The 24849-nt window shown below is 47.0% G+C and overlaps 1 protein-coding gene across 1 annotated transcript; it reads left to right on the top strand.

The window, feature by feature from the left end:
* Nucleotides 1–1073: 1073 nt before the first annotated feature.
* On the top strand, nucleotides 1074–23670 carry SLC13A5 (solute carrier family 13 member 5). Its single transcript, XM_065418154.1, has 11 exons — nucleotides 1074–1187; nucleotides 3152–3288; nucleotides 6072–6286; nucleotides 8529–8700; nucleotides 10562–10684; nucleotides 11395–11607; nucleotides 13982–14103; nucleotides 15042–15160; nucleotides 17111–17272; nucleotides 22183–22320; nucleotides 23542–23670. Exons 1-11 carry the CDS (start codon nucleotides 1089–1091, stop codon nucleotides 23668–23670), a joined length of 1629 nt encoding a protein of 542 aa, XP_065274226.1. The 5' UTR covers nucleotides 1074–1088.
* The last annotated feature ends 1179 nt before the right edge of the window (nucleotides 23671–24849 follow it).

The following is a 24849-nucleotide window of genomic DNA, read 5'->3' as shown; positions in this document are numbered from 1 at the left end:
TTAGACATTTCTAATCCAGACAACCCTAGGGTTACCAGATAGCAACTGTGAAAAAAATTTGATGGGGTGGGGGGGTAATAGGCACCTATATAAGAAAAAGTTCCAATAAACGTGACTGTCCCTTTAAAAACGGGACATCTGGTCACCCTAGACAATCCCCATGTTAAGAAAACATTATAATTTCAGAGAAATAGTTTAATACCTATAATATAATGATCCTCAGTCAGATGAAAGATTTTCAAGTGACTACTAGTGATTTTTGGTACCTCAATTGTCAGATGTCCAACCTGAGACACGTTAAGGAGGCCTGATGTTCAGAAAGTCAGCATCTGCCCTGTGAAAATCAGGCCCCTTTTAAGTGTCTTAAGATGAGCACCTAAAAACAGACATCTAAAATCATGAATTGCTTCTAAACATCTTGGCTAGTAGGCATGGAAGCTCCTGCTTGAATCAAATGCCAATTGAAAGCTGAACATTTAAGTTAGCCATATGTTTGCATTTCTATGGAAATTCTGGTTTTTCCACACCCTAAGCTTTGGCCTGAAGTCCTCGTGCATTTAAAACACCCCTAGCTTTGCCCGTGCATTGTTTTCCACGCCGGGCTTTAGGATGTGATGTGAATGTTCACTTAAGCTAGTTTCTGAGTAACTGGTTGAGTTGTAAAGATCAAATGTCTCTTTCAGGATTTGGCTTCTTGTGGAGATGGGTCTGGATCCAATTAAATCCAATGGGGAGTTGAAGGTATTCAGCACCACTCAGGATCAGGCCCAAAATTCACTTTGGGAGTGAAATCCTGGCCCCATTGAAGTCTGTGGGAAAACTTCGATTGAGTACATTTTTACCTTTAAAATTTACCAGATTGCACCAGCTGGGTGTCTAAGAATATTTTCTTGGAGAAGAAGAAAACAACACTCCTATTAAAAAGCTCGTTTCCCTCCCCTAAGAGACCACTTGATTAGAGCACTGCCATTTATATCCTGGGATCTACTGGGGGACCCTGTGCATTCAGCTACTCACTTGATTTCCTGTGCTTAAACCCTTGTTTGCTTGTATTCCAGGAAGCCAAATGTGGCTATGTCATCATCCTTATGGCTGTGTACTGGTGCACAGAGGTCATCCCATTGGCTATCACAGCTCTCCTGCCTGCTATATTATTTCCTATGTTTGGAATCCTGGAGTCTAAAAAGGTAAGAATTGATTCTAGGTCAGCCTCGATTTAAGCATAAACTTAAGGGGCCCAGACCAGACTAGACCAGCATACTCCAATGCACCAATGTTTCTGTGCCTATCACATTCGCTGAGTTGCTTTTCATCATGAAAGTAGCACTGATAATATCACCTTGTGTGGTTTACACTGCTGCCCCTAAGTTCTGGTGCAGGTAAAGATCTGGTTAGATTTCATCTCCGTACCGGTTTTATTGAGAAGATTTGAGCTGGAATGAGACTTTTAACAGTCAAATCCTGGAAGCAAGTTTTTAAAATGACATTCTAGCAATCGTATGCAGTGTAGCTGTGTCAGTCCCAGGATATTAGAGATACAAGGTGGGTGAAGTAATGTCTTTTATTGGACCAACTTCTGCTGGTGAGAGAGACAAGCTTTCCAGCCAGACATGTGGCTTGAACGCTTGTCTCTCTCACCGACAGAAGTTGGTCCAATAAAAGGTATTATCTCACCCACCTTGTCGTTCTAGCTATCAACATCCCCCCATCAGTATATATTGGACATAGGATTCTTTTTTTACTTCCTACTCTTAATGGTCATGTGGTGTTGCTGTATGCTGTTAAATGACCACTATGCTCTACCCTAGAGGTGGCTGCACTTTGTGGTGAGTGAAGGGATTCCTCTGTATATAGTTTGTAAAGTGCTTTGAGATGAAATGTACAACATAAAACTGATTGCTTTCTGCAAATTATTATTTATATTACAATAGCACCTGAAGGCACCCACCAAATTTGGGGAACCATTGTGCCAGGTGCTGTATAAACACATGGTAAGTGGTAGTCCTATATCTGAGGGGCTTCCAATCTAAACACACAAGATGGATGGGGAAATAGAAGCACAGAGAAGTGAAGTGACTTGCCTAAGGTCACACAGGCAGTTCCTGGCAGAGCCTAGACCAAAACCCAGGCCTCCTGGTCTGGGACTCCGTGCCCTATCCCCTGGATACACTGTCTTTTTAGAACAAGCTGTACTGCTTTTTGTAAGGAATTGTTGCCTTTCATAGTGAAAAAAGGTGTGCTGCTGGACTCGTATTGGAATCTCACACCTTAACATCCATCCCCCTAAACCTCTCTCACATGCCAACCTCAATACTCAGCAAACAAACTTGATGGTGAAATTCTGCAGATACAGAAAGATACAAAACCAGCTACATGGTGTGGATTGTGTCCTTCTGTAGTAGCTGGTCCAAATAGAGGAGAACAACCTACTACTGCTGCCATCCGTGGAGTTATTGTTTCAGTGGTAGAGATCTGTGCTTTGGTGCTGAAACTCCTGAGTTCAGACTTCTGAAAAGCCAAGGGATCATGTCAAAAGCAACTCCTGATCAGGGACTGATACTTTGGGAGATCTCAGATGCTTGAGACAAGATACTTTTAGCAGGGGATGTATGTAACATGCTGCCAAAGAGTTTGCTGTGTCCTCCTTTAGTAGCTGATTCTCATAGAAGATAACAGCCTACTACTTTTGCCAGCTAATGGGCATGCAACTTGAGCTGGAGTGGTGGAAGTCTGTGATTTGGTTCTGAAAGTGCCGGGTTCAGTCCCTGCTGATGATCTATTCGGGGTAGGATTATGGGACTGATTTTTAGAGGTACCAAGTGACCATCTGGGCCTTAACATCTCTGAGAATCAGACAGCATACATGCAATACTTAGAGCTACTATACTTCTTATAGTACATGTCAGCAGTTATTTATATTTCATTAGGATCTAGTGGCCCCAACCATCAGGGCCCCTTTGCACTAGGCGCTGTGCAAACCGGATAAGAGACAGCCCCTGCCCAAAGTAGCTCAGCATCTAAATAGACAAATGGAATTGAGAAAATGTACAAGTCAGCGGGAGTGGAAAAAGGGCCAGAGTACCTTGGCGGTTGACAAATCCAGCCACCCACTTGTGACTCAGACACTGACGGGCAGTTCCTCTCATTGCAGGTGTGTATGCAGTACTTGAAGGACACCAACATGCTGTTTGTCGGGGGGCTGGTTGTGGCAGTAGCCGTGGAACACTGGAATTTGCACAAACGCATTGCACTGAGGGTCCTGCTGATCGTCGGAGTGAAGCCCCCACTGTAAGAGGCCCTGTTACCCCTGCCTTCCTATCGGTCTGTGATCAGGAGCAACCAAGCTTAGCAGAAGCGTCTTCAGATGCCAGGAGACTAGGGGGAAAGTGTGAGAACTGAGTCACACAGAATGAAGGCTACAAAAGCCTCAGTTGTTTTGCTTGCTCTAGGAAGGGCGTCCAGAGGTTGTGTATGCCCGCAGGAATGATGCAATGTTTGAAAGCCCAGGATGGCTGGAAAGGAAGACACTCATCATTCAGCTTCCACGGAAGTCAATGGGAGTCTTTCTGTTGAATTAATGGGAGCTTGGTTCTGTTCTGCTCTAATCTATACAGGTTCTTTTATTACACTCATCACTATAGTATCTGCTCAGGCCCTTTGTGCCTCAGTCAGTGTGGGTTTCAAGTGCCCAGTTAAGCTCCTAACGCTAAGTGTTCATGTTTCCCATTTGGGGACATGGTCCCCTTGGATCGGACGTTCGGTTCCTGTTTGAATCTGACTCTTCGGGGAGCCAGAGTAAAACCACCACAAGCAAGAGACTAGAGGTCTCCTCTAGGCCCAACCTGGGCATGAACCGGACCCAGGCCCACCCAAACCCACCTTAAGGGGGCTAAGTCATTTTCCGACCTGACCTGACCCCTCCCACAAACCTGAGTCAGTGCCACCATGGGTCAGCAGGGCGGTAGCTGCATGCACCGGCGGCTGCATGCTCTGCTGCTGCTAGCTGCCACCCGCTGCTGTGCTGGTGTGCTGCGGAGTAAGAGGTGCTGGACTCCTCAGCTCATGTGGCAGCTGAGAGGAGCAGGTCACGCAGCCACCGCCATGCCAACCCCACAGGCAGGAGGAGAAGACCTGACCCAAGCCTGGGTCAGGAGTTTTCCCACCTGACCTGCCCCAGACCCGACACAGGGAGTCAGATCCTGGCGGGTTCAGGTGGGAAGGGCTCTAGAACAGATCTTGTAAGTGTGTGGCTGAATGCCCTGATAGCCTGTTAAGGCTCAGGTCCTGCCCACCTCCCACCCCCCTGGCTCTTAAGTCTCACTGAATTGTTGTGCAGGGGAGGCAGGCAATGGAGAGATCACCCAGGGGGACTGAGCCCAGCCTGTAGGCTGGGGAGCTGCCTTCCAGGGCAGCTCCTTCTTTGTCTGCACAGAGGGGGCAGATGGCAAATGTATGAGCCCCAGAAGGGGCAAGGACATGCCCAGGGGGACCAGGACAGCATAGGAGGAGTGCAGGGGTAACAGCTGCTACTAAAGCCATGGGCAGTAATAGTGGCTGTGGCGGTGCTGCTCAGTCCGGGGGGTTGCGGGGATGGTTTTATTCCCCTGACACCAGCAGAGATCATCTGTGCAAATCCCCTGTGCTCAAGACACCAGGATTTGGCCCCAGTATTTAATCAGCATATCAGTGATCCCAAGATCCCTGTCGCCATTTTCATGAATGCCAAAAACCCGCACCCTGCTCCAGCCGGTTATTAGCAGAGAGGAAGCCGTAAGTGGCGCCCATTCTATGGCTTATTAACTCTGGTGGTGACGTTAGTGAGGGAGCAGCCAAGACCACAGCTGTTCCGTGTTAGCCAGGATCCACAGCGCAAGTCGAGCTCACAATATCAGAGACTGCAATTTTCCAGATTTCCAACAATAATCAGAAGAGAGGAAGGCAACCTCGCTTGTGGTTCGCTGTTGTGAAATGGCTTTTTTACGCTGGCTAAATGATAGGTGCTTCCAACTAGGGCATACATGACAACGGAGTTACTCACAGGGAGTTGCGTGGGGCTAACTACTCTGCTGGAGTGACTCCAATGAAAGCAATGAAGCTGCACCAGCCAAAAATTGGGCAATGGTTTCCTTTCCTGGAACAGGTAGTACCAGGGCCGGCTCTAGGTTTTTGGCCGCCCCAAGCAAAAACATTTTTGGCTGCCCCCACCCCAGCCCTGGGTTCTCTCTTCCCTCCTCCCACCCACACCCCCTGCTGCCCCAGCCCTGGGCTCCCCCCCACCAATGATGACTCTGCCCGCTCCCCCCTCACCTCCAGCCGGTCCAGCGCTGGCAGGGTCGGGGTAAGCAGCGGGGCTCCCAGGCTGTGCCTCAGCCCAGGGTCCCTCCATCCAGGGCTCCCGTCTCCAGGACCGGCCGGGAGCCGGGAGGGCAGAGCCGGGGGACCGCCCCGGCAGAGGTCTGAGGAGCTGGGGCAGGGTAGCCCCAGAGGCAGCGGAGCCCTGGAGAGCGGGACGCAGGCCCCGCACGACAGCGCCCCGCCCTCTATGGCCCCGCTGCAGCTGCTGCTTCTGGCCGCCCTGCCACAGTCCCTGGGCGGCTTGGGCCGCTTCGTCCAGCCCCGGCTGCAGCGCTGGGGGCGGCAGCGCTGGGGGCGGCTGCCCTGCAGCACCTGCAGGCGGCTCCATGTGCCCCGTGGGGTGTCCCCCAGCCTGAGTGTCCCCCACTCGAAGCCTGCCTGGCCCAGCCACAAGGTGTGGGCGCTGCTCCCCCGCGGCACGAACCGCAGCGGCTACAGGGCGCCCCCCGCGCACGACGTGCTGCTGCTGCCAGGGCCGGCTCTAGGCTTTTGCCGCCGGAAGCACCAAAAAAAAAATGGCCAGAATGCTGCCCTTGAAAATGTGCTGCCCCAAGCATGTGCTTGGTTTGCTGGTGCCTAGAGCCGGCCCTGGGTAGTACGCTCCAGAGTGGGGCCTGCTGTACAGGGTTGCCTGGAAGTAGATTGCGCTGGGTGGAAAACCCAGAAAAGCTTTCATGGTTATTTTTCTTTCCTTCCCTCTGTTTCTCCACGTGCAGCCTTATGCTGGGCTTTATGGGAGTCACCGCCTTCTTGTCCATGTGGATAAGCAACACAGCCACTACCGCCATGATGGTCCCTATTGTCCAGGCTGTCTTGGATCAGATGAACAGCACAGAGCAGGACCTGACGATTACGGACCAGCCTAATGGGCAAGTGAATTCAGCGATCGAGCTGGAGGAGAAGAACACAATGAGCCTGACGTCGGTGCAGGGTAAGGGGCCTCCGAGCAGGCCTAATCAGAGTCTGTTTCAATTGCTATATAAAAGCCTGATTCAGAGCCTGCTGACTTCAATGAAAAGACTTGTACCGAGGTCACTGGGCTTTTGCCCAGGCCCTAAGAAAGCCAGGAGCGTTCTTATCCCGAAAGAAACCCATTAAATACATGAAGGCCCAAATTTTCAAAGATGTCCCCCAGTTCTGGGTGCCTCCCAGCTTTGGGTGCTCAGCTCTCAACAGCTGGGGCTTAATTTTCAACTGTGCCAAACACCCCCTCGACCTCACTGGGTGTTCAGAGCCTCTGAAAATTACAACCAATGGGTAACATTTTCAAAAGCACCTAAATGACTTAGGAGCCTAAGTCCCATTTTCAAAAGTGACTTTGGCACTGTGGTGCCTAAGTGTCATTGAGAGTCAGTGGGATTTAGGCTCTTAAGTCATTGAGGCACATCTGAAAACTTTACCCCCTCTCTTTTTGTTTTGTCCTTGATCGGTGGCTGTTCCTTTATCAAGCAAGTTGCGGGATTAAATAATAAAAAACTGGCCGAGCATCGACTGAACAGGAGCTGCAGCTGGTACCTGCACCCCTGTGAAATGTATTCTCACCCTCATGGGGATTCTTTGCCTCTCTTTCTTTGTATTTTGGGAATTTCTGAGACCCTGATCCTGCAATAGGCAGGATTTTTTCTGCATAGCCAGAACCCTGCACCCTTACTGAGTCCTAATGTCTTCGCAGGCACAGAGGACAACCCATGCAGGGGTCATTGTAGGATCAGGACCTAAAGTGCTTTTCAGGGGAGGAAGGACAGTCTACTCTAGGGGGTAGGGCACAAGACTGGGACTCAAGAAACCTGAATTTAATTAATCAGAAAGTGAATCGGCCCCAGATTCTCTGTCTGACGTCGGGTAAATCACTTAATCTCCCCTGTGCCTCAGTTCCTCATCTGCAAAATGGGGTTAGTACTTCCCTGCCTCCCAGGGGAGTTGGGAGGGTAAGATCCATGAATGATTGAGGTGCTCAGATACTGTGTTGATGCCTACACAGATTACACTTGGCGCTTTGTAATAATGCTGCCCATTTCTAACTTCAGAGCTGTTGTAATGGCAATAAATTTTCTTTTTGTGTTCAGTGATACACTATTAATAGGGGTGCTGAATAATAAAAAAAAATGCTACCCCTCTACTGTGGGGTCAGTTGCTCTCAGTTTCCATGGTGATTTTATGCAGTCCAACAACATAACATGTGTTTCCAAATTAGGCCCTCATCCAAAAGAAGCAACAGTATGGGCACGATATTACTAGAGCAAATACAGGTCTGATGTAAGCAGACACAACTCCATTGATCTTAGTGGTTATACCAAGAATGAATTGGATCCTATGTTTTCTCTGGATATATTGGAAGCCTCCAATGTTAGTTGTGGGTTTCTGCCCTGGTATTTGAATAGCACCATCACTGTAATATCTGAGCACCTCCCAGATATTAATGAATTTACCTCACAACTCCTCTTTGTGGTAGGGAAGTGTTGTTACCCTCATTATACAGAGCAGGAAACTGAGGCACAGAGGGTATGTCTACACTGTATTGTAAACCAGGTCTGTGTGACCCAGGCTTGTGGACTCAGAGTTTCCAAGCCCATGCTTGAGAGTCCACGCTACATTGTAAGCCTAGGTTTACAATGGCTGGACGCAAGTCACACAGCCACACAAACACGTCGATTCTCCACTACACAGACCTTCTGACTTGGGTCTGCGGCTTGACCTGTATCCACTGTAGAATGGCAGGGCTTGGACCAGAGTCACAGTGGAACTTGGCCTTTGACCTACCCCCACTAGCAGGGTCATAGGACCTGGGTCCTGAGCACTTGCCAACCCCAGTCAGATTGATTTGTGTGTAGACGGAAGGGGCGTTTGGGCTCAAACCTGAGTCGGAGCCCAGGCTTATCATGCAGTGTAGACATACCCAGAGAGGCAAAACAACTTTCCCAAGCTCTCACAGAAAGTCTGTGGCAGAGCCAGGAATCAAGCCCTAATCTCTAGAGTCCCAATTTAGTGCCACAGCCACAGGACCATCCTCCCTTCTCTTTGCCATAAGTATTATTATAAGATGATATGAGGACATAGTCAACATAGCTTGGCATTCATTAAAATAAGAGGCATAGACAAATTGCAGCACCAACAACATTGCCCCTGTTCTGAGCTTTTGGTCTCCACTGCAAGTTCATATTTGTTATTTCCAGTCATAGGTAATGGTGACGTTCCTGAGGAACCCAGAGCTCTTGGTGACAGGGAAGTGAAGAAACGCATCAATAAGGGGATGACGCTATGTGTGTGCTATGCTGCTAGTATTGGAGGAACTGCAACGCTCACTGGAACGGGGCCAAACCTGGTTTTGAAAGGCCAGATGAATCAGTAAGTTGTTCTTGCCATTTCTCCTTCAGCTTCTTAAATGGGCTCACTCTCCTTTTTGACCAGCACAACTGAAAGTCTTAGTTGGTGGCTGCTGATGTTGGCTTTAAGAGTTACCTGTTTATATGTCATAATGAATAATGTATATGACGTGCTTTGCCTCCTCATCTTCTGCTCCAGCACAAATGGGTAGTTAGAGCTCTAAATCAACGTTTCCCAGTCTGTCATTGTAGCCCACTGGGGCTATGTCTTCATTACATTGTAAACCCAGGTCTGTGGGACCTGGGCTTGTGGACCTGGTGTTTCCAAGCCTGTGCTTGAAGTGTCCACACTGCATTGTAAAGCTTAGCTCGCAATTCCTGCACCAGGTCTCACAGCTGTGCTAACGCATCCATACTGCTCTACGCACACCTTCTGACTTGGGTCTGCAGCTTGAGCTGTGTCCATACTGCAAAATGACAGGGTTTGGACCCAATTCACAGCGGGACTCGGGCTCTGACCTACCCCCCTGGCAGGGTCCTAGGACCTGGGTCCTGAGGGCTCGCTGACCTGAGTCAAACCGATTTATATGTGGATGGAAGGGGGACTTGGGCTCAAACCTGAGTCAGAGCCCAGACTTAATGTACAATTTAGACATACCCTGGGAGTCTTTGGAGTGGCTGCTGGTGGACTGCAGAGAACAGATTGGTCACATGGTGCTGGCTCCTCCTTGTTTCCATCTATAAGGGAATGAATGGGAAGGGGAAATGCAATGAGAAACAGGAGACTGTGATTAACTCTTTTCATAATGGACAAAACGTAAAAAAGCCAGCTAAAATACAGTAAATATTTCTGTAATATGATTTCTCCATGTAAGCAGTTGCTGTAGAAGCCACAGGGATGTTATGGAAGAGGAGAGGTGGCATCTACAAGATGCTCTTTCTCTGTTAAGATGTTGTCTTTGACTATGCAATAGTTTGGGAACCCCTGATCTTAGTGCTACAGTCTCTGTAGGGGAAATTCCAGTAGCCTCCACTGCTATCCTTCAACTGATTTCTGCTGGAGAACCAGTAGCCCCAGCAGGTAGTAGACCAATAGGTTTCAAAAATCCATCTGGCCCAAATGGAACCAGTAGAAAATGTGCAACTGATATTTACAATAGAGTCACATCCACAACTGACTGTGAATGCAAAATTCCAGGCACAAAGTTAGAGACTGTTTTTTCAAAATGTGTCCTAACTCTTTAGAAACTAAGAGCCGAACCTAGGTCCCATCAAAGCGAATGGAAGTTTTGTTATTGGTTTCAATAGAAGCAGGATCATGTCCTAAATTCCTATCTTCTTGAAGATCCCCTTCGTTCTAAAGAGTTAGGGGAAGGGAATGCTGAAAGCATAGGTGGTTGAGCAGACTTGTTGCAAGCAAAATATTTCCCCAAGTTTTTGATAGGGCACCTGTGGGTCTTTAAACTGCGCTTATGTCATATGGGACCAAAATAGACAAACACAAGTTATTTGGGCTCAATAAATGGGTAACTGGATGAAATGTAATGGGCTATGATATGCAGGTATTCAGACTAGATGATCTAATGGTCCATTGTAGCCTTAAACTCTATGAATTATGAAAAATAGCAACATGGGCTGCTGTGTGCAATTAATGTAAACCATTCTATAAAGAACACTGGAAAGTTCAGTCAAGGCATTTAGGGTACAGTCTGAAGTCCGTGAGAGCCTTTCCACTGACTTCAATTGGCTTTGGATGAGACCCGTATGGGTGAGCAATGGATGAGCCCTGAGGCTCTTATATTATTCCAATTAGCGCATATAGAAGGGAGAATATACTCAAATGGTTTGACCTTGGTACAGAAACCATTGTTTTCTCTCCTCAGACTGTTCCCTGAAAATGGTGATGTCTTGAATTTTGCTTCCTGGTTTGGATTTGCGTTTCCTAATATGATTCTGATGTTGACGTTATCTTGGTTTTGGCTCCAGTTTTCATTCATGGGGTTCAAGTAAGTATAAAAATATAATGTTATGGGCCAGATCCTCAGCAGGTGTGAATCTGGCCCTCTTGGTTTGTCTTTTTATCATCAGGTACATGTTCCTGAGATTATATGATGGCTAGGTCTGCAATCTGGAAGAAAAGTACTGTATAGACAAGGAATGACATACGTCACATAACATTGTATCTTAGTAGAAACTTCACATATGTAAAACTGTCTGTGGTGAGATTGAACTGTGCTTATTACAACCACATTTGTAATTAGTGTTTATTTTCCAGTAGAACCTAGAGGCCACAACTGAGATTGAGGCCCCATTGTGCCAGGCACTGTACACACACCTAGTGAGAGACAGTCCCTACCACAAAGAGTTTATAATCTAACTAGGTGAGGGGAAACAGAGGCATAGAGAGGTGAAGTGATTTGCCCAAGGTCACACAGTAGATCTGTGGCAGAGCCAAGAAAAAAATCTAGCTTTCCTGATTCCCAGTGCAGTGCCTGGCCCCCAGACTGCACATCTCAGCAAGAGATGGTAACCAGTGGCAGCTATGTGCAAAGGATAAATCAGATGTTGTTCACTTTATAACATGCTGCAGCCATTCTAGGCAGTAGCTAACATAGTTCTGTGCTTCACATGGCAAGTGTCAAAGTGGATTCACTGGTAATTTTCTCTTGCAAGCAAATATTTACAACTTTCCTTTTTTTTTTTTTTTTTTTTAAAGTTTTAGGAAAACGTGGGGCTGCGGGATGGAGAGAACTGACCAAGAGAAAGCCACTCTCAATGTGCTCAAGGCAGAGCTCCGGAAACTAGGCTCCATCTCCTTTGCTGAATTCAATGTCCTCATGCTCTTCATTCTACTGATTCTCCTGTGGTTTAGCAGAGACCCAGGCTTCATTCCTGGCTGGGCCACCTTCCTCTTCAATAACGAGAAAGAGTAAGTTTGAATCCTGCAGTGTTTTGGCTGACTTAGTAATACTTTATTTGGCTCTACTCCCGTTTGATCCTTAGGGGCCTTTAATTCAGATCCTGTATCAAGTCACACATGGAAGTTGTTTGACAGGTCTGATTTCTAGTTCTCATTTGTTACACTGCACCAAACCACCAGATAATTGATAATCTCTGCTCTAAAGAGGCACAGCTGGCGAGGGTGCCGCAGCCTAAGACTGGCATAGCCAATGTGAGGGGAATTCATGCTGTTTGTGTCTCAATCCAATTTGTTTATTCATTTCTATTAGCCCTTCAATTTTATGAGTTAAAATCAGATTGAACATCATTTTAATATGCAGTAATGTCATCTGCAAAGGAGAATCTGTCCGGCACTCACAAGGAAATTGACTCAGTGATTTGAAAGGCTTCTCCATCTTCCTCCTATGCTCCTAACCTTGGCACCCAGGTTTTAAAGGGAAACATAATTAAGAGCATTTCTTGCCACACCCCACCTATGCTACAGTGTTTGAATTCATTTGGCTTCCTGTCGAGAAGTGTCTTTACTCATCTCACATGCACCAGTCTCACCTGCGACCTGATGATGATGATGATTGGTCACCTACAGCTGTTTGTTTGTTATTCTTTTATTTATTTGTATTGTGGTAGCACCTAGGAGTCCCAATCATTCCACTGTGCTAGGTGCTGCACAAACATAGAACAAAAAGGCTGCCCTTACCTCAGAGAACTCACTAGCGAAGTTCACAATTCCAATCTCTAGAGACTAGTGCTTAGGATTTTTTTTTACACTTGAAATCTTTCCACATAAACTAATAAAGAGAAAAAGGTGTCAACTACACTAAATAAAATATATGCATGAGTGAGACACTTTTCTTTGAAATATGAAGGAAACATGTTAAATAGCTATGCCCTGGGTGTTGTTTTGAGGACTTGGTATTTGCTACAGTATAACATTTTTAAAAGTACATGAGTGACTTTGGAGCCTAACTCCATTTTCAAAAGTGATTTAGGACCTCCCAGCTTAGAAGCCTAAGGGTAGGTCTACACTGCAATTGGAGGTGTGATTGCACCATGCGAGCCAACTTTAATCTAACTAGCTTGGGTATCAATAGCAGTGAAGCCAAAATAGCTTGGACTTGGGCACAGCCTAAGTGCCTGAGTAAGTACCCATGTACAACATGTGTTGCAGTCACACCACTGATTGCAGAGTGGATGCACACTAAGTCCCATTGACTTTTAATGAGACTTGGGGCTTGTCTACACTTACCGTGGATCGACATTGCGGTGATCAATCCACCGTGGGTCGATTTAGCGGGTCTAGTGAAGACTTGCTAAATCGACTGCCGATTGCTCTACTGTCGACTCCGGTACTCCACCAGAACGAGAAGCATAAGGTAAGTTGATGGGAGAAACTTGCAATACTCTAGATACTGCAATAAGTCGACCTAAGCTTATTCATGTAGCTGGAGTTGCGTAACTTAGGTTGACTTAACTCCGTAGTGTAGTCCTGCCCTTAGACTTTAGTGCCGAAGTCACTCTTGAAAATGGGACTTCAGCTCTTTAGCCACTTAGTCTGTAAAGGAAATATTTTCAAACGGCCTAAATCCAAGCAGGGTTCTGTTCCTGGCATTCATTCAACCTTTGGCAAGTTAATTAGCATTCCGTGCCTCAGTTTTCCCTGGATACAAGGAGGATGATAATACTTCCCTACTTAACAGAAGTGTGGTAGAGACGACCAGGGCCGGCTCCAGGCACCAGCCCACCAAGCGTGTGCTTGGGGCGGCGCCTGGAGGGGGGCGGCGTGGCGTGGCGCTCCGGCCCGAGAGCGGGGCCGCGACTGGGCTCGCCGCCCTCCCCGCGGCGCTCCGGCGGCCGGGGAGAGCGGGGCCCCTCCGGCCGGTCGGGGACTGTGGGCCCGCAGCCGGGCTCGGCGCCCTCCCCTGCCGCAATGGGGGGTGGGGGTGGGGCGGCCGGTGGCTTTTTTGCCTAGGGCAGCAAAAAAGCCAGAGCCGGCCCTGGAGACGACACTTGGAGATCTTTCAATGGAAGGCACGACGGCATTGCAAAGTGATATTAAGTAAGATGATGCAAATGTGGCTATGTGGAGTTTTGCTAGTCTGGATATCAGAATCTGCAATATCAGGGTACAAAATATTGCTACATTCTTAAAGACCGAATAGAGAGTTTGTACAGACAAAAGTAAATAGGACTTATGGTTACCATGTACTGGGACAATGGGGTGTGTGTGTGTGTGTGCTGGATGGATGCCATGTACTGGGACAATAGTACACATGCTGGAGGCATGCCATGTTTTGAGACAATGGTGTACCATATTCTAACCTGCCCTCTGCTTTTTCTTCTAGGTACGTTACTGATGCCAGTGTAGCTCTCTTTGTTGCACTACTACTGTTTGTAGTTCCTGCCACTAAACCCAAATTCAACTGCTGTAGTCGAAATAGCTTTAGCCCTGAACAGAACAGAGAAGGTAATGGAAAGAGAAATTGACAATATTGATGCTTGACTTGGAGCTTTCCCTCGGCCAGTCCAGCTTTATGATTCTGTGGTGAGATCACAACTCACCGTGCTGAGATTGTGAAGCCATTTCTCAGCTCCAGCTAACGGTGCTGGAAGAAGCACTCCTTTGTGACTTAGGGCTTGTCTGCAGGAACCATTAGCATGCGGCAGACTCGGGTGTAAATCTACCCTAGGCCAGCCTGCCACACACTGTCTGTGTGGACCCTGCTGCGGCATACTAAAAGTTCCCTAGTATACACTGTCCTACTCCTGTTTCAAAGCAGGGTAGATCAGAGTGCACAGCGGAACTTTCAGTGTGTGTCCATATGAAGCCTGGGGACAGTGAGTGTGCGAAAGGCTAGTGCAAGGCAGATTCACACTCCAGCTTGCTGCGAACTAAGTGTTTGTATAGACAAGCCCTTAGTGTGTGCAGTTCCTGGGAACTAATCCCACTTCTTAGTTACTGCTGGCACTTGACCATAACCCTTGTATATCACTTATCAGAGGGGTAGCCGTGTTAGTCTGGATCTGTAAAAAGCAACAAAGAGTCCTGTGGCACCTTAAAGACTAACCGATGTATTGGAGCATAAGCTTTCGTGGGTGAATACATGAGTCTGACGAAGTGGGCATTCACCCACGAAAGCTTATGCTCCAATACAGCGGTTAGTCTTTAAGGTGCCACAGGACTCTTTGTTGCTTTTTGTATATCACTGTGCTCCTGAAATGGGCAGTTTTCTCACTAGCATGCCTGTCCTGGGCTATCACGTACACTGTGTGTCATTGGGCTCTAGTGCTTCCTTTGCCCTGGGGTGGTAGCTACAGTAAGTGCACATCTGAGTATACAGCCTTGAACGAAGTCGGTGTCTTCACCTCCTCCCAGCATTCTTTGCTCTGCTTTTATCTTTTTAGTGATGAAAGAGCCCTTTTTCCCAGCCCCGTTGCTAGACTGGAAGGTAGTTCAGAGGAAGATGCCCTGGAACATCGTGCTGCTGCTAGGAGGAGGCTTCGCCTTGGCCAGTGGAAGCGATGTATGTACTCAACTCTAGCTGCCATTGAGTCTAAGGGTGATCTTTCTGCTCTGCTTTCTGGTCCCTTGTTAGTAGTAACAGGTTCAAACCGAACCAGCATCTGAACCAGTGCTTAATTTGTGCCAGGGCTTGCCATGGCCAAGCCCCGGCACCTCTGGGCCTGGCAGTTCAGAGCCCCGGCACCTCTGGGCCTGGCAGTTCAGAGCCCCGGCACCTCTGGGCCTGGCAGTTCAGAGCCCCGGCACCTCTGGGCTTGCTGCCTCAGTTATGAATGTAAAAAAATTGTTTGAGAGACGGCATCTCTTTCATTACTAATTAAGCACTGATCTGGACAGTAACTTGAACAATTTAGCAGCTCAGCCCATTCTCTATTTATTAGCATAATTGCTCTCTGGTTAGGATGGGTGTGCCTCAGGGATTGAACTCCAGGAGTTCAAGTGCTTAACTCCTGCTTCTCCAAAACACCTGAGCCTCCAGAATCTGCAATATTGACAGGAAATCTTCCTTGAGGTTTCCTTAGCGCAAATAGCAGGAGAGCGGCCTTCCTTGTTGTATATTGTCACCCCCAGATCTACTTCTGGCCAAACAACAGAAGTGCAGCAATGTATCTAAGCGTTTCAGAGCTGTTTTGGGTTTGTTTAGAAGGGATGTGAATCCTCATACTGCAGGGCATAGAGCAAACACTCACTGAAGGGATTAAGGAAGCAACTCTCTCTATGGGCAGGTTATTCCATAATCATCCACTAGAGCAGCGGTTCTCAAACTTTAGCAACCCGAGGACCCCCATTTTGATTTTAAAAAGTTTTGGGACCCCTCAAAGCCCCCCGCTCATTCCATCCCCCCTCCCTCCGTCGCTCGCACTTCCCCACCCTCACTCACTTTCACCAGGCTGGGGCAGGGGGTTGGAGTGCAGGAGGGCGTGTGGGCTCTGGGAGGGAGTTTGGGTGCAGGAGGGAGTGAGGGGTGTGGGCTCTGACTGGGAGGGAGTTTGGGTGCGGGAGGGGGTGCAGGCTCTGGGCTGGAGCAGGGGGCTGGGGTGTGGGGTGCGGGCTCCAGCCGGGTGGCACCTATCGCGGACCCCAGTTTGAGAAACGCTGCATGAGGGGGTTTCTTGAACCTTTCTTTGAAGTGTCTGGTAGGGACTAACATCAGAGATAGGACATAGGACTCACTGGACCACTACTCTGATCCAATGTTCCTAACTTCAATTCAGCTCTAGAAATAGGCAAGGATTTGCAAGAATCCTGGCTCCATTAAAACTGTTTCACGCACCCCTGTTGAGATGGGTCTGAATCAGAACCCCCAGATCCCCAAACTGCCAAGCTTTGAGGAAGTTCACATCCATCTCCCAAACTTTGCGGCTGGGCTGTTCTTAAATGATGGGCCAAACCAAAGCCCTGGATTGGAACATTGCCCAGACTTTGGATCAGGAGGATCCAAAGTATGGTGGTTTTGGACTGCATAGCAGAAAACTTTTGTAAGACACTGGAGTTCATCTATGATGGTATTCATGAAGGAAAACACAATCATTCAATTCCGTATCTTCAGAAGCCTTAGCAATTCTTTCAATGATTCCTCTGAGCAATTCATTAAATGTCTGCAGTTGTGTGGCTTCCTTGGTCTCTGGTATAACTCAGTATTGAGCTTCTACTTGGCAAAAATGTAAGTACTTTCTGACCAGAATGAGAGAAAATAAATCTGACTTAATTTCCAACTGGCAGGGAATCTCCTTTATTATTATTATTACTATTTTTTAAGAAAGATCACATTACTTGTTCTATAAATGATCTAGTTTGTTTGCTCTTGAATGATCTAACCACTAATATTGATGGCCTGTTTTCATATGTGTATTTGGATCTGGCAATACATTACATGCAATATGAGCTTCTCTAGGCAATGGATGGCCTAGAGTTCTGTGTCTTACTGAATTGCCCCTCTTGATTTTGTCAGGCTTCTGGTCTGTCGAAATGGCTGGGTGATCAGATGACCCCATTGCACGCTGTCCCACCATGGGCCATCGCAGTGATACTTTCACTTGTTATTGCTGTCTTCACCGAATGCACCAGTAATGTAGCTACGGCCACCCTCTTTCTACCTGTCTTTGCGTCCTTGGTAAGATTTTTTTCTTATTGGGTTTTCTCACTGCTGATCTGGAAAAATGACTTAAAAATCAAGGAAAACGGATAAAGTCTTTAAAAATGGAGCAATACCACATTTAGTGCCATAAGCCAAGGGACTTTATCTGCAAATAGGGTTACTCCGGAAAGCATCTAGCAAACAACCCATCAGATAGCAAAGCTGGCTCTAGTGCTGGTGGGGGGAAAAAGGCCAGACTTGCAGCCCTGGAATCCTTTATTTATCCACAGGATAGGTATCAAACAGGCAGCGGCACTGCAGACTTCCCTGGCACTGCCCTGCCACTGTGCATCAACCTTGATGGTCCAACTCCTGGAATGAGAAAGTAATTCAGCCTCCTTGGCTCCTCTCCTGAGATTGCCTATCAGGAGGCCAGTTAATGCCAACTGCAATGGTGGTTTGTGTGATGTGGGCACTTGACCACTGGAAAGTGGACTGAGCCACCAACTCATTTAAAATAGTTTACCCTACACCAGTCAGCTGGTAAAGATTTTTGGTCACTTGAGCTGTATTCAGCCAGCAGCCTGGAGGTTAAAAGTTCTATCTTGCATTCCCCCCATGTGCTAGGCAGTCCCCACCAAAAACATTTCACCTCTTTAGTCTCTCATTCAGGGGAGCATCACTGAAGTCAATAGACCCTAAACACAAGCTTAAAATTAAGCACATGTGAAGTCCGTAACCATATGCATATGCTTCAGTGCCATTGAAGCCAATGGGGATAGACTTTAGCATGCTCATAAATGCTTTCCTGCCTTAGAGAGGGGCAAGTTTAGTACTGAGGGCTTGGTTTTTCCATTGCCTTGCACCTTGTGTGCTCATTTACCCCAGTGCAAAGTGAGTACAAAACGTGCGTAAAGCCCCACCATTCTGAGTTTAACATTTTACCCCCACTTTGCACAGGTGTAAGTGATGACCCAAGGTGTAGGGCAATGGAGCCTCGAGCCGTGAATGTATATAGCTGGTGAAACACTTTAGGATCCCTTGGGATTACAAATGCTGTATACATGTAAAATGTTATTTTTCTCTGCTGTGACAGACTTCCTGCAGGGCTCTAGATTTTTGTTCTCCTAGATTTTTGTTCTCCTTTGTTCAAATCCAGCCCTCTTCATTCATTTCCTTGGATGTTTCAGCCATCTCTGTCTCTTTTGCACTGAAGACAAGAGCATCTGTATAGGGTTCATTGTGTCATTTCTGCTGAGCAGAACAGAACATTTTTAAACTCTAAGACACACAAGGAAAGGAATAAAAATGGTCACAGCCTTTTTTGAGCAGAGTTGGCACCACAGCGGAAGGATAGTTTTGTCTTTATTTGTAAAGAGTTTTAGTCTGTTCTTTCAAGTAAAATTATCCTGACCCAGGCTGCTTAGCTGGTAGTGACTTAAATTGACACACAAGTTCTGGGGACTGGAGAATCCCACAAAACAGGCAGAATGTTTAAAAGTTTTGCTCTGTGAGCCTAGTAATTATAATCAAGTTCCTGTGTCGCTCTGACAAACCCTCTCAAAGTGTTGTTAGAGATCAAACAAAAGAACTCCATATAAATTTGACCAGAACCACAAATTATACCATGCAGAGGGGAAAAAAAGCATCAAGTATCATTTTTAAATGTTACTCTGCATCTGCAGTCAAAAGTGAATTGTGAAGTGAATTAAACCGGCCATGTAGCAAGCCGTGTTTAGGAGAAAAAATTCCATGTGTGGGAACGTAGAAGTTAATGGAACCTATCCAGTGTTGGCAGCTCTGTAAATACAAAACTGGAGAGAATACCTAGAAGATCCAACAGGACAGAGCAGAGCTATAACTAGGAATTTTAGCAACCATATTTGTGCCCCCCGTGGGGGGGGGTTCTGGCATTTCTCCGCCCCCATGGCTTTGCACCATGGGCAGCTGCCCTGCTCACCCTGCGCTGGTTACGGGCCTGGGACAGTCATTGTATATATTTGATTTAGAAGAGGTGGACAGTAGTAAAATAAGAATGGAAAGCCAGCATGAGAAATATTGATTCATCAAATGCATAAACAGTTTTTTAAAATACAACAGATATTAAATGGTGACTATGGAGATATTTAGTTGAATGCAATTTCAGGGCAACAAGACTATACCCCATGTGAAACCTGCCTGTACACAGGGCCGGCTCTAGGCACCAGCAAAACCAGCTGGTGCTTGGGGCGGCACATTTTTAGGGGCAGCATGGCCGGCGCCAGAATGCCGCCCCTAAAAATGTGCCCCGGCCGCCCTAGCTCACCCCCGCTGCTGCTGCCTGGGAGGGAGGGGGAGATCCCAAGCGGCCGCGGCGCGCGAAACAGCTGTTTCGCGCGCCGCTGCTCCCCCTCCCTCCCAGGCTTGAGAGCCTGGGGGGAGGAGGCAGGACTGGGGATTTGGGGAAGGGGCGGAGTTGAGGCGGGGCAGGGGGTGGGGTAATTAAAAAAAGGGGGGGGGGCGGCCAAATTTTTTTTTGCTTTGGGCGGCAAAAATCCTAGAGCCGGCCCTGCCTGTACAGAATTCATATAGAGTGAGATTCAGTGTATAGTGAAGTAATAATGAAATTTGGCACTCTTTGGACCAGATCCTCATCTGGCATAAATTAAAGCAGCTTCACTGAAGTCTGTGAAGCTACACAGATTATATCAGTTGAAGGTCTGGACCTCAGACCTTCTTTCCAAACCTCACAGGGAGGTTGTTGAGGATAAATACATCATGTTAAGGGCTGTGATTAAGAGGACTGTCACCAATTGTCCTCCATGTTCACTGAAGGTAAGACAAGAAGTAATGGGCTTAATCTGCAGCAAGGGAGATTTAGGTTAGATAGTAGGAAAAACTTTCTAACTGTCAGGGTAGTTAAGATCTGGAATAGGCTTGCAAGGGAGGTTGTGGAATCCCCATCATAGGAGGGTTTTAAGAACATGGGCAAACACCGGTCAGGGATGGACTACGTTTACTTGGTCCTGCCTCAGTGCAGGGGGCTGAGACCTCTCGAGGTCCCTTCCAGCCCTACATTCCTAAGAGTGTATGACTGTGAGGCACTCAGATACTACGCTAATGAGGGCCACATAAGTACCTCAGATATACTGATAGATCATCTTCAAAGGGCTTTGAAAACATTATGGAGCCAAATTCTGCCCTCAGATATGCCTGTGCAGCCGCCTTTGGATTGGATGGGAATTGGGTGCCCCACTAAGGGCAAAATATATTGTTATTGTAGTGTCTAGGAGCCCCAGTCGTGGACTAGAGCCCCAATGATTTAGATAATGGCATAGAGAGTGCACTTATAAAGTTTGCGGATGATACCAAGCTGGGAGGAGTTGCAAGTGCTTTGGAGGATAGGATTAAAATTGAAAATGATCTGGACAAACTGGAGAAATTGTCTGAAGTAAACAGGATGATACTCAAAAAGGACAAATGCAAAGTACTCCACTTAGGAAGGAACAATCAGTTGCACACATACAAAATGGGAAATGACTGCCTAGGAAGGAGTACTGCGAAAAGGGAGCTGGGGGTCATAGTGGATCACAAGCTAAATGAGTCAACAGTGTAATGCTGTTGCAAAAAAAGCAAACATCATTTTGGGATGTATTAGCAGGAGTATTGTAAGCAAGATACAAGAATTAATTCTTCCGCTCTACTCCACGCTGATTAGGCCTCGACTGGAGAATTGTGTCCAGTTCTGGGCGCCACATTTCAGGAAAGATGTGGACAAATTGGAGAAAGTCCAGAGAAGAGCAACAAAAATAATTAAAGGTCTAGAAAACATGACCTATGAGGGAAGATTGAAAAAATTGGGTTTGTTTAGTCTGGAGAAGAGAAGACTGAGAGGGGACATAACAGTTTTCAAGTACATAAAAGGCTGTTACAAGGAGGAGGGAGAAAAATTGTTCTTCTTAACCTCTGAGGATAGGACAAGAAGCAATGGGCTTAAATTGCAGCAAGGGAGGTCTAGGTTGGACATTAGGAAAAGCTTCCTAACTGTCAGGGTGGTTAAGCACTGGAATAAATTGCCTAGGGAGGTTGTGGAATCTCCATCATTGGGGATTTTTAAGAGTAGGTTGGACATACACCTGTCAGGGATGGTCTAGATAATACTTAGCCCTGCCATGAGTGCAGGGGACTGGACTAGATGACCTCTCGTGGTCCCTTCCAGTTCTATGATTGTGGTAGGTGCTGTTAAAACATAGAACAAGAAAATTTAGCCCTAATCCTTTACCCTAATCCTCATAAATGCCCGTGAGGTAAATAAGTGTTTATTTTACATTTTACAACGGTATCCCCATTTTACAGATAGGGAACTGAGACAGAGTTCTGGAGGGCCTGATTTTTCAAAGGTGCTGAGCCCCTAGAGCACCCATGACTCCAGCTGAAGTGGTGGGTGCTCAGCAGGTCTGAAAATCAGGCCTTTAGGGTGGGATTTTCAGAAGAGATCAGTGCTGGCCTAGAATCACTCTTCTTGAAGTCAATGGTGAAGTGCCCATTGCCTTCAATGGGAACTGAGCTAGGCCAACACTGAGCACTTCTTTAAATCCCACTCCAAATGACTTGCCCAAGGACACAGAGTCTGTGCCAGATCCAGGATTAGACCTGAAGACTTCCTATCATCTAGTCTTGCATTCAAACCATTAACCCATGTCCCTCTCTCTGGAAATAGGATGGAAGCCTTGACCTACATCAGTAACATGCAGTGTGCAATACGCAGGTCTGGTTAGAATGAACTTTCTGTTTAGTGAAGCAGCCCTTTGCTATGAGAGGAGTCCAGTGCATCATGAATTTACGGTTCAGAAGTGACTTATACGGGGGGATGAACTGACATGTTGTGTCTGTTGGATCTCACAGGCTTTCTGCCTGCTTCTGTTTCTGAACAGTCCTAACACTACGTCTGTTCTCTTTTCCCCCAGTCACAATCAATTGAGGTCAATCCCTTGTACATCATGATCCCTTGTACTCTCAGTGCCTCTTTTGCCTTCATGCTACCTGTGGCGACACCTCCAAATGCGATAGTGTTTTCCTATGGTCACCTCCAGGTTTTGGACATGGTAAGATGATGATGATGATGATGATGATTCCCTGGTATTTTACTTAAGCTTTCCATTACCCTCTTCCGTAAATATCATGGATGTAGCTTAGTTTTATGGTCCTGCATTTCCCAAGTTCCCTTGACTGTCAAGAGATACATAGAAACAACCTCAGCTCTAATGCTACCACCCCATGTTATGGTTGCGTTGTAATAGGAACTCGTACGTAAAAAGCAGTGGCGCTTCGCTCCAAGTAATTGCCACGCAGGATAAAACTGCTGATTCTGCAGTCTGTCGTTTTGTCTTTTATACGTACAGGGTAAAACTGTGCTCACTGCAACCTCGTTGTTTTCAATGGGTTTGCATTAGTGTAGCAGGGGGCCTGATCCTGGGCCCATTGTGGCCAATAGCAGAACATCCTCCTCAACATGAGTAAGATTGATCCTGCAATTGATGGTGTGCAGGCAAACTGCTGCACCACGCGGAGCCATACTGAAGTCAATGGGGCTCTCTGGAGTCCACCCATGTGCTGGATTGGAATCTAATCTGCACCGATGCAGCTGTGAGCTCTCTAGTGTAGCCACTCTAAGACAACGGGAGAGAGCTCTCCCGTCGGCTTCATTACTCCAGCCCTGCGAGTGGCAGTAGCTATGTCAGCAGGAGAAGCTCTCCTGCCAACATAGCACTGTCCACACCAGCGCTTAAATCAGCATAAATTATGTCACTCAGCAGGGGTGGCTAATTCACACCCCTGAGCAACATAACATGTCAATTTAAGCTGTGGTGTAGCCATGGCCTCATTGTGGCCGAATCTGGCCCTTAGCCAATAAATGCATCTTGTTTGACAACAAGGTGGGTGAGGCAATATCTTTTATTGGACCAGCTTCTGTTGGTGAGAGAGACAAGCTTTCGAGTTGATCCAATAAAAGATATTACCTCACCCACCTTGTCTCTCTAATACCCTGGGACCTACACTGCATACCACAGTGGAAACTAGCTTGTTTGACAGTCTTTCAAGATTCCAAACTAATTACAGAGCTAAGAGTTTGCACCACGTTCCATGGCAGTTCCATTTACAGAAGAACACAGAACTGCCAGCACAGTGGTTATCTCTCTGCTTTAATAGGATGAGGAGCTTAAGAACACCTTCAAGTTTCTTCATTGTGTTTATGCTCATGAGTTCTGGCAGGTCTTTTGAGACTCATTTGTGCTGGTGTTTTGTTTTTTGTTTTTCCCCTCCAGGCTAAATCTGGAATAGTGATGAACATTATCGGAGTCCTCTGCATCACTTTGGCCATCAATACCTGGGGACGTCCCATGTTCAGCTTGGACACGTTCCCATCCTGGGCCAATGCCACAGCTGGAAAGTGAGCAGTAAAGAATTTATCAGAAAACCCAAAGGAACCCTAGTACTGTTTCCTCCTGGCCCCACGTCCTGTCAAGAGCCTTATCAGCACCTCAGATGCTGGGTTAGGATGAATGCAACATTCTGAGGTCTAAATTTCAGGTCAAATGCAAATCAACTCATTCCAGCTGTGATTGAGCCGTAAGTGCTGCTTCCGCACCGAAGTCTGAGGAGCTGTGTCCGTTTCATGCCTGTGATCTCTGTTTCTCTCCAAGCAAGATGGGGATGTAGCTCAAGATTTTATTTAACTTTATTAAATGGAAGAGAGGCTGCACTGCAAAAAATGAATCGCACCTCCGTGTAACTAGTGTGCACTTGGAAATCATTAGCATCGGACACTTCATACAGTCTGAGGCCTGCTGCAGTTCCTTAACGTCCTCCAGTGTCCGCCAGTCAGTAATTGCACTGAGTGTCCCGGCTGTCACTTGCAGGCTAACGCAGGAATGGTTCATTTAGACTGGGCTCAGCCGTGCGGTGAGAACTATTCCTTCCAATACAGAGCCAGCAATGTTCCCTGAGGCCTTGTCATCACTCCCAAATCCTCACAGTGAAGAGTCGGGTTGACTAACACCAGGCTGACTGACCATGACTTGGCATCAAGCAAGGCTGAATCATGGTCAGCTTCACGTTGGCGCAAGTTGCACTCAGAAGTATGTGTGGTTTCAACAGGGCAAGTACTTTATTAGACAGCATGGAAGTGATCAAGATGGGCGGCAAGACTTCCAGGTGTAGTTAAACCTCCGAGATTAACCCTTTAAGTGCCTACCAGCAGAGTGCTAGTTAACTCGTTAATTCTGGGGCGAAGACAAGGCCTGAAAGACCAGCTTTTAAGCAGGAACACTCTTCCAACTTGTATCAAAGTATAGCAATAACCAGAGAGTGAATTTAAAGCTATTTGTGGACTGAGTCCTGAAATCCTTACGCATGGATCCCTGTAGGACTGGGTCCAGGGGCTCCAATAGCAGTTTTGTCTGATGAAGGTCCTGTGTGTAAAGTGTTTTGTAGCACCTGGTTTATAACTGGAATAGCACTATGATTTCTCTCAATTTTCTGAAGCAGCTGGTGGCAGACAGCTACAGATGTATCTGGCCATACGTCTGTGCCAGTGTCATGGGGAAGGTTTTAATTTAGTATTTGGAGACTAA

This window comes from Emys orbicularis, chromosome 17 (assembly GCF_028017835.1).
Source record: "Emys orbicularis isolate rEmyOrb1 chromosome 17, rEmyOrb1.hap1, whole genome shotgun sequence".
NCBI classification, from domain to species: Eukaryota; Metazoa; Chordata; order Testudines; family Emydidae; genus Emys; species Emys orbicularis.
Note: the sequence above shows the minus strand (reverse complement) of the source record. Positions and strands in the feature narration are given on the sequence as shown.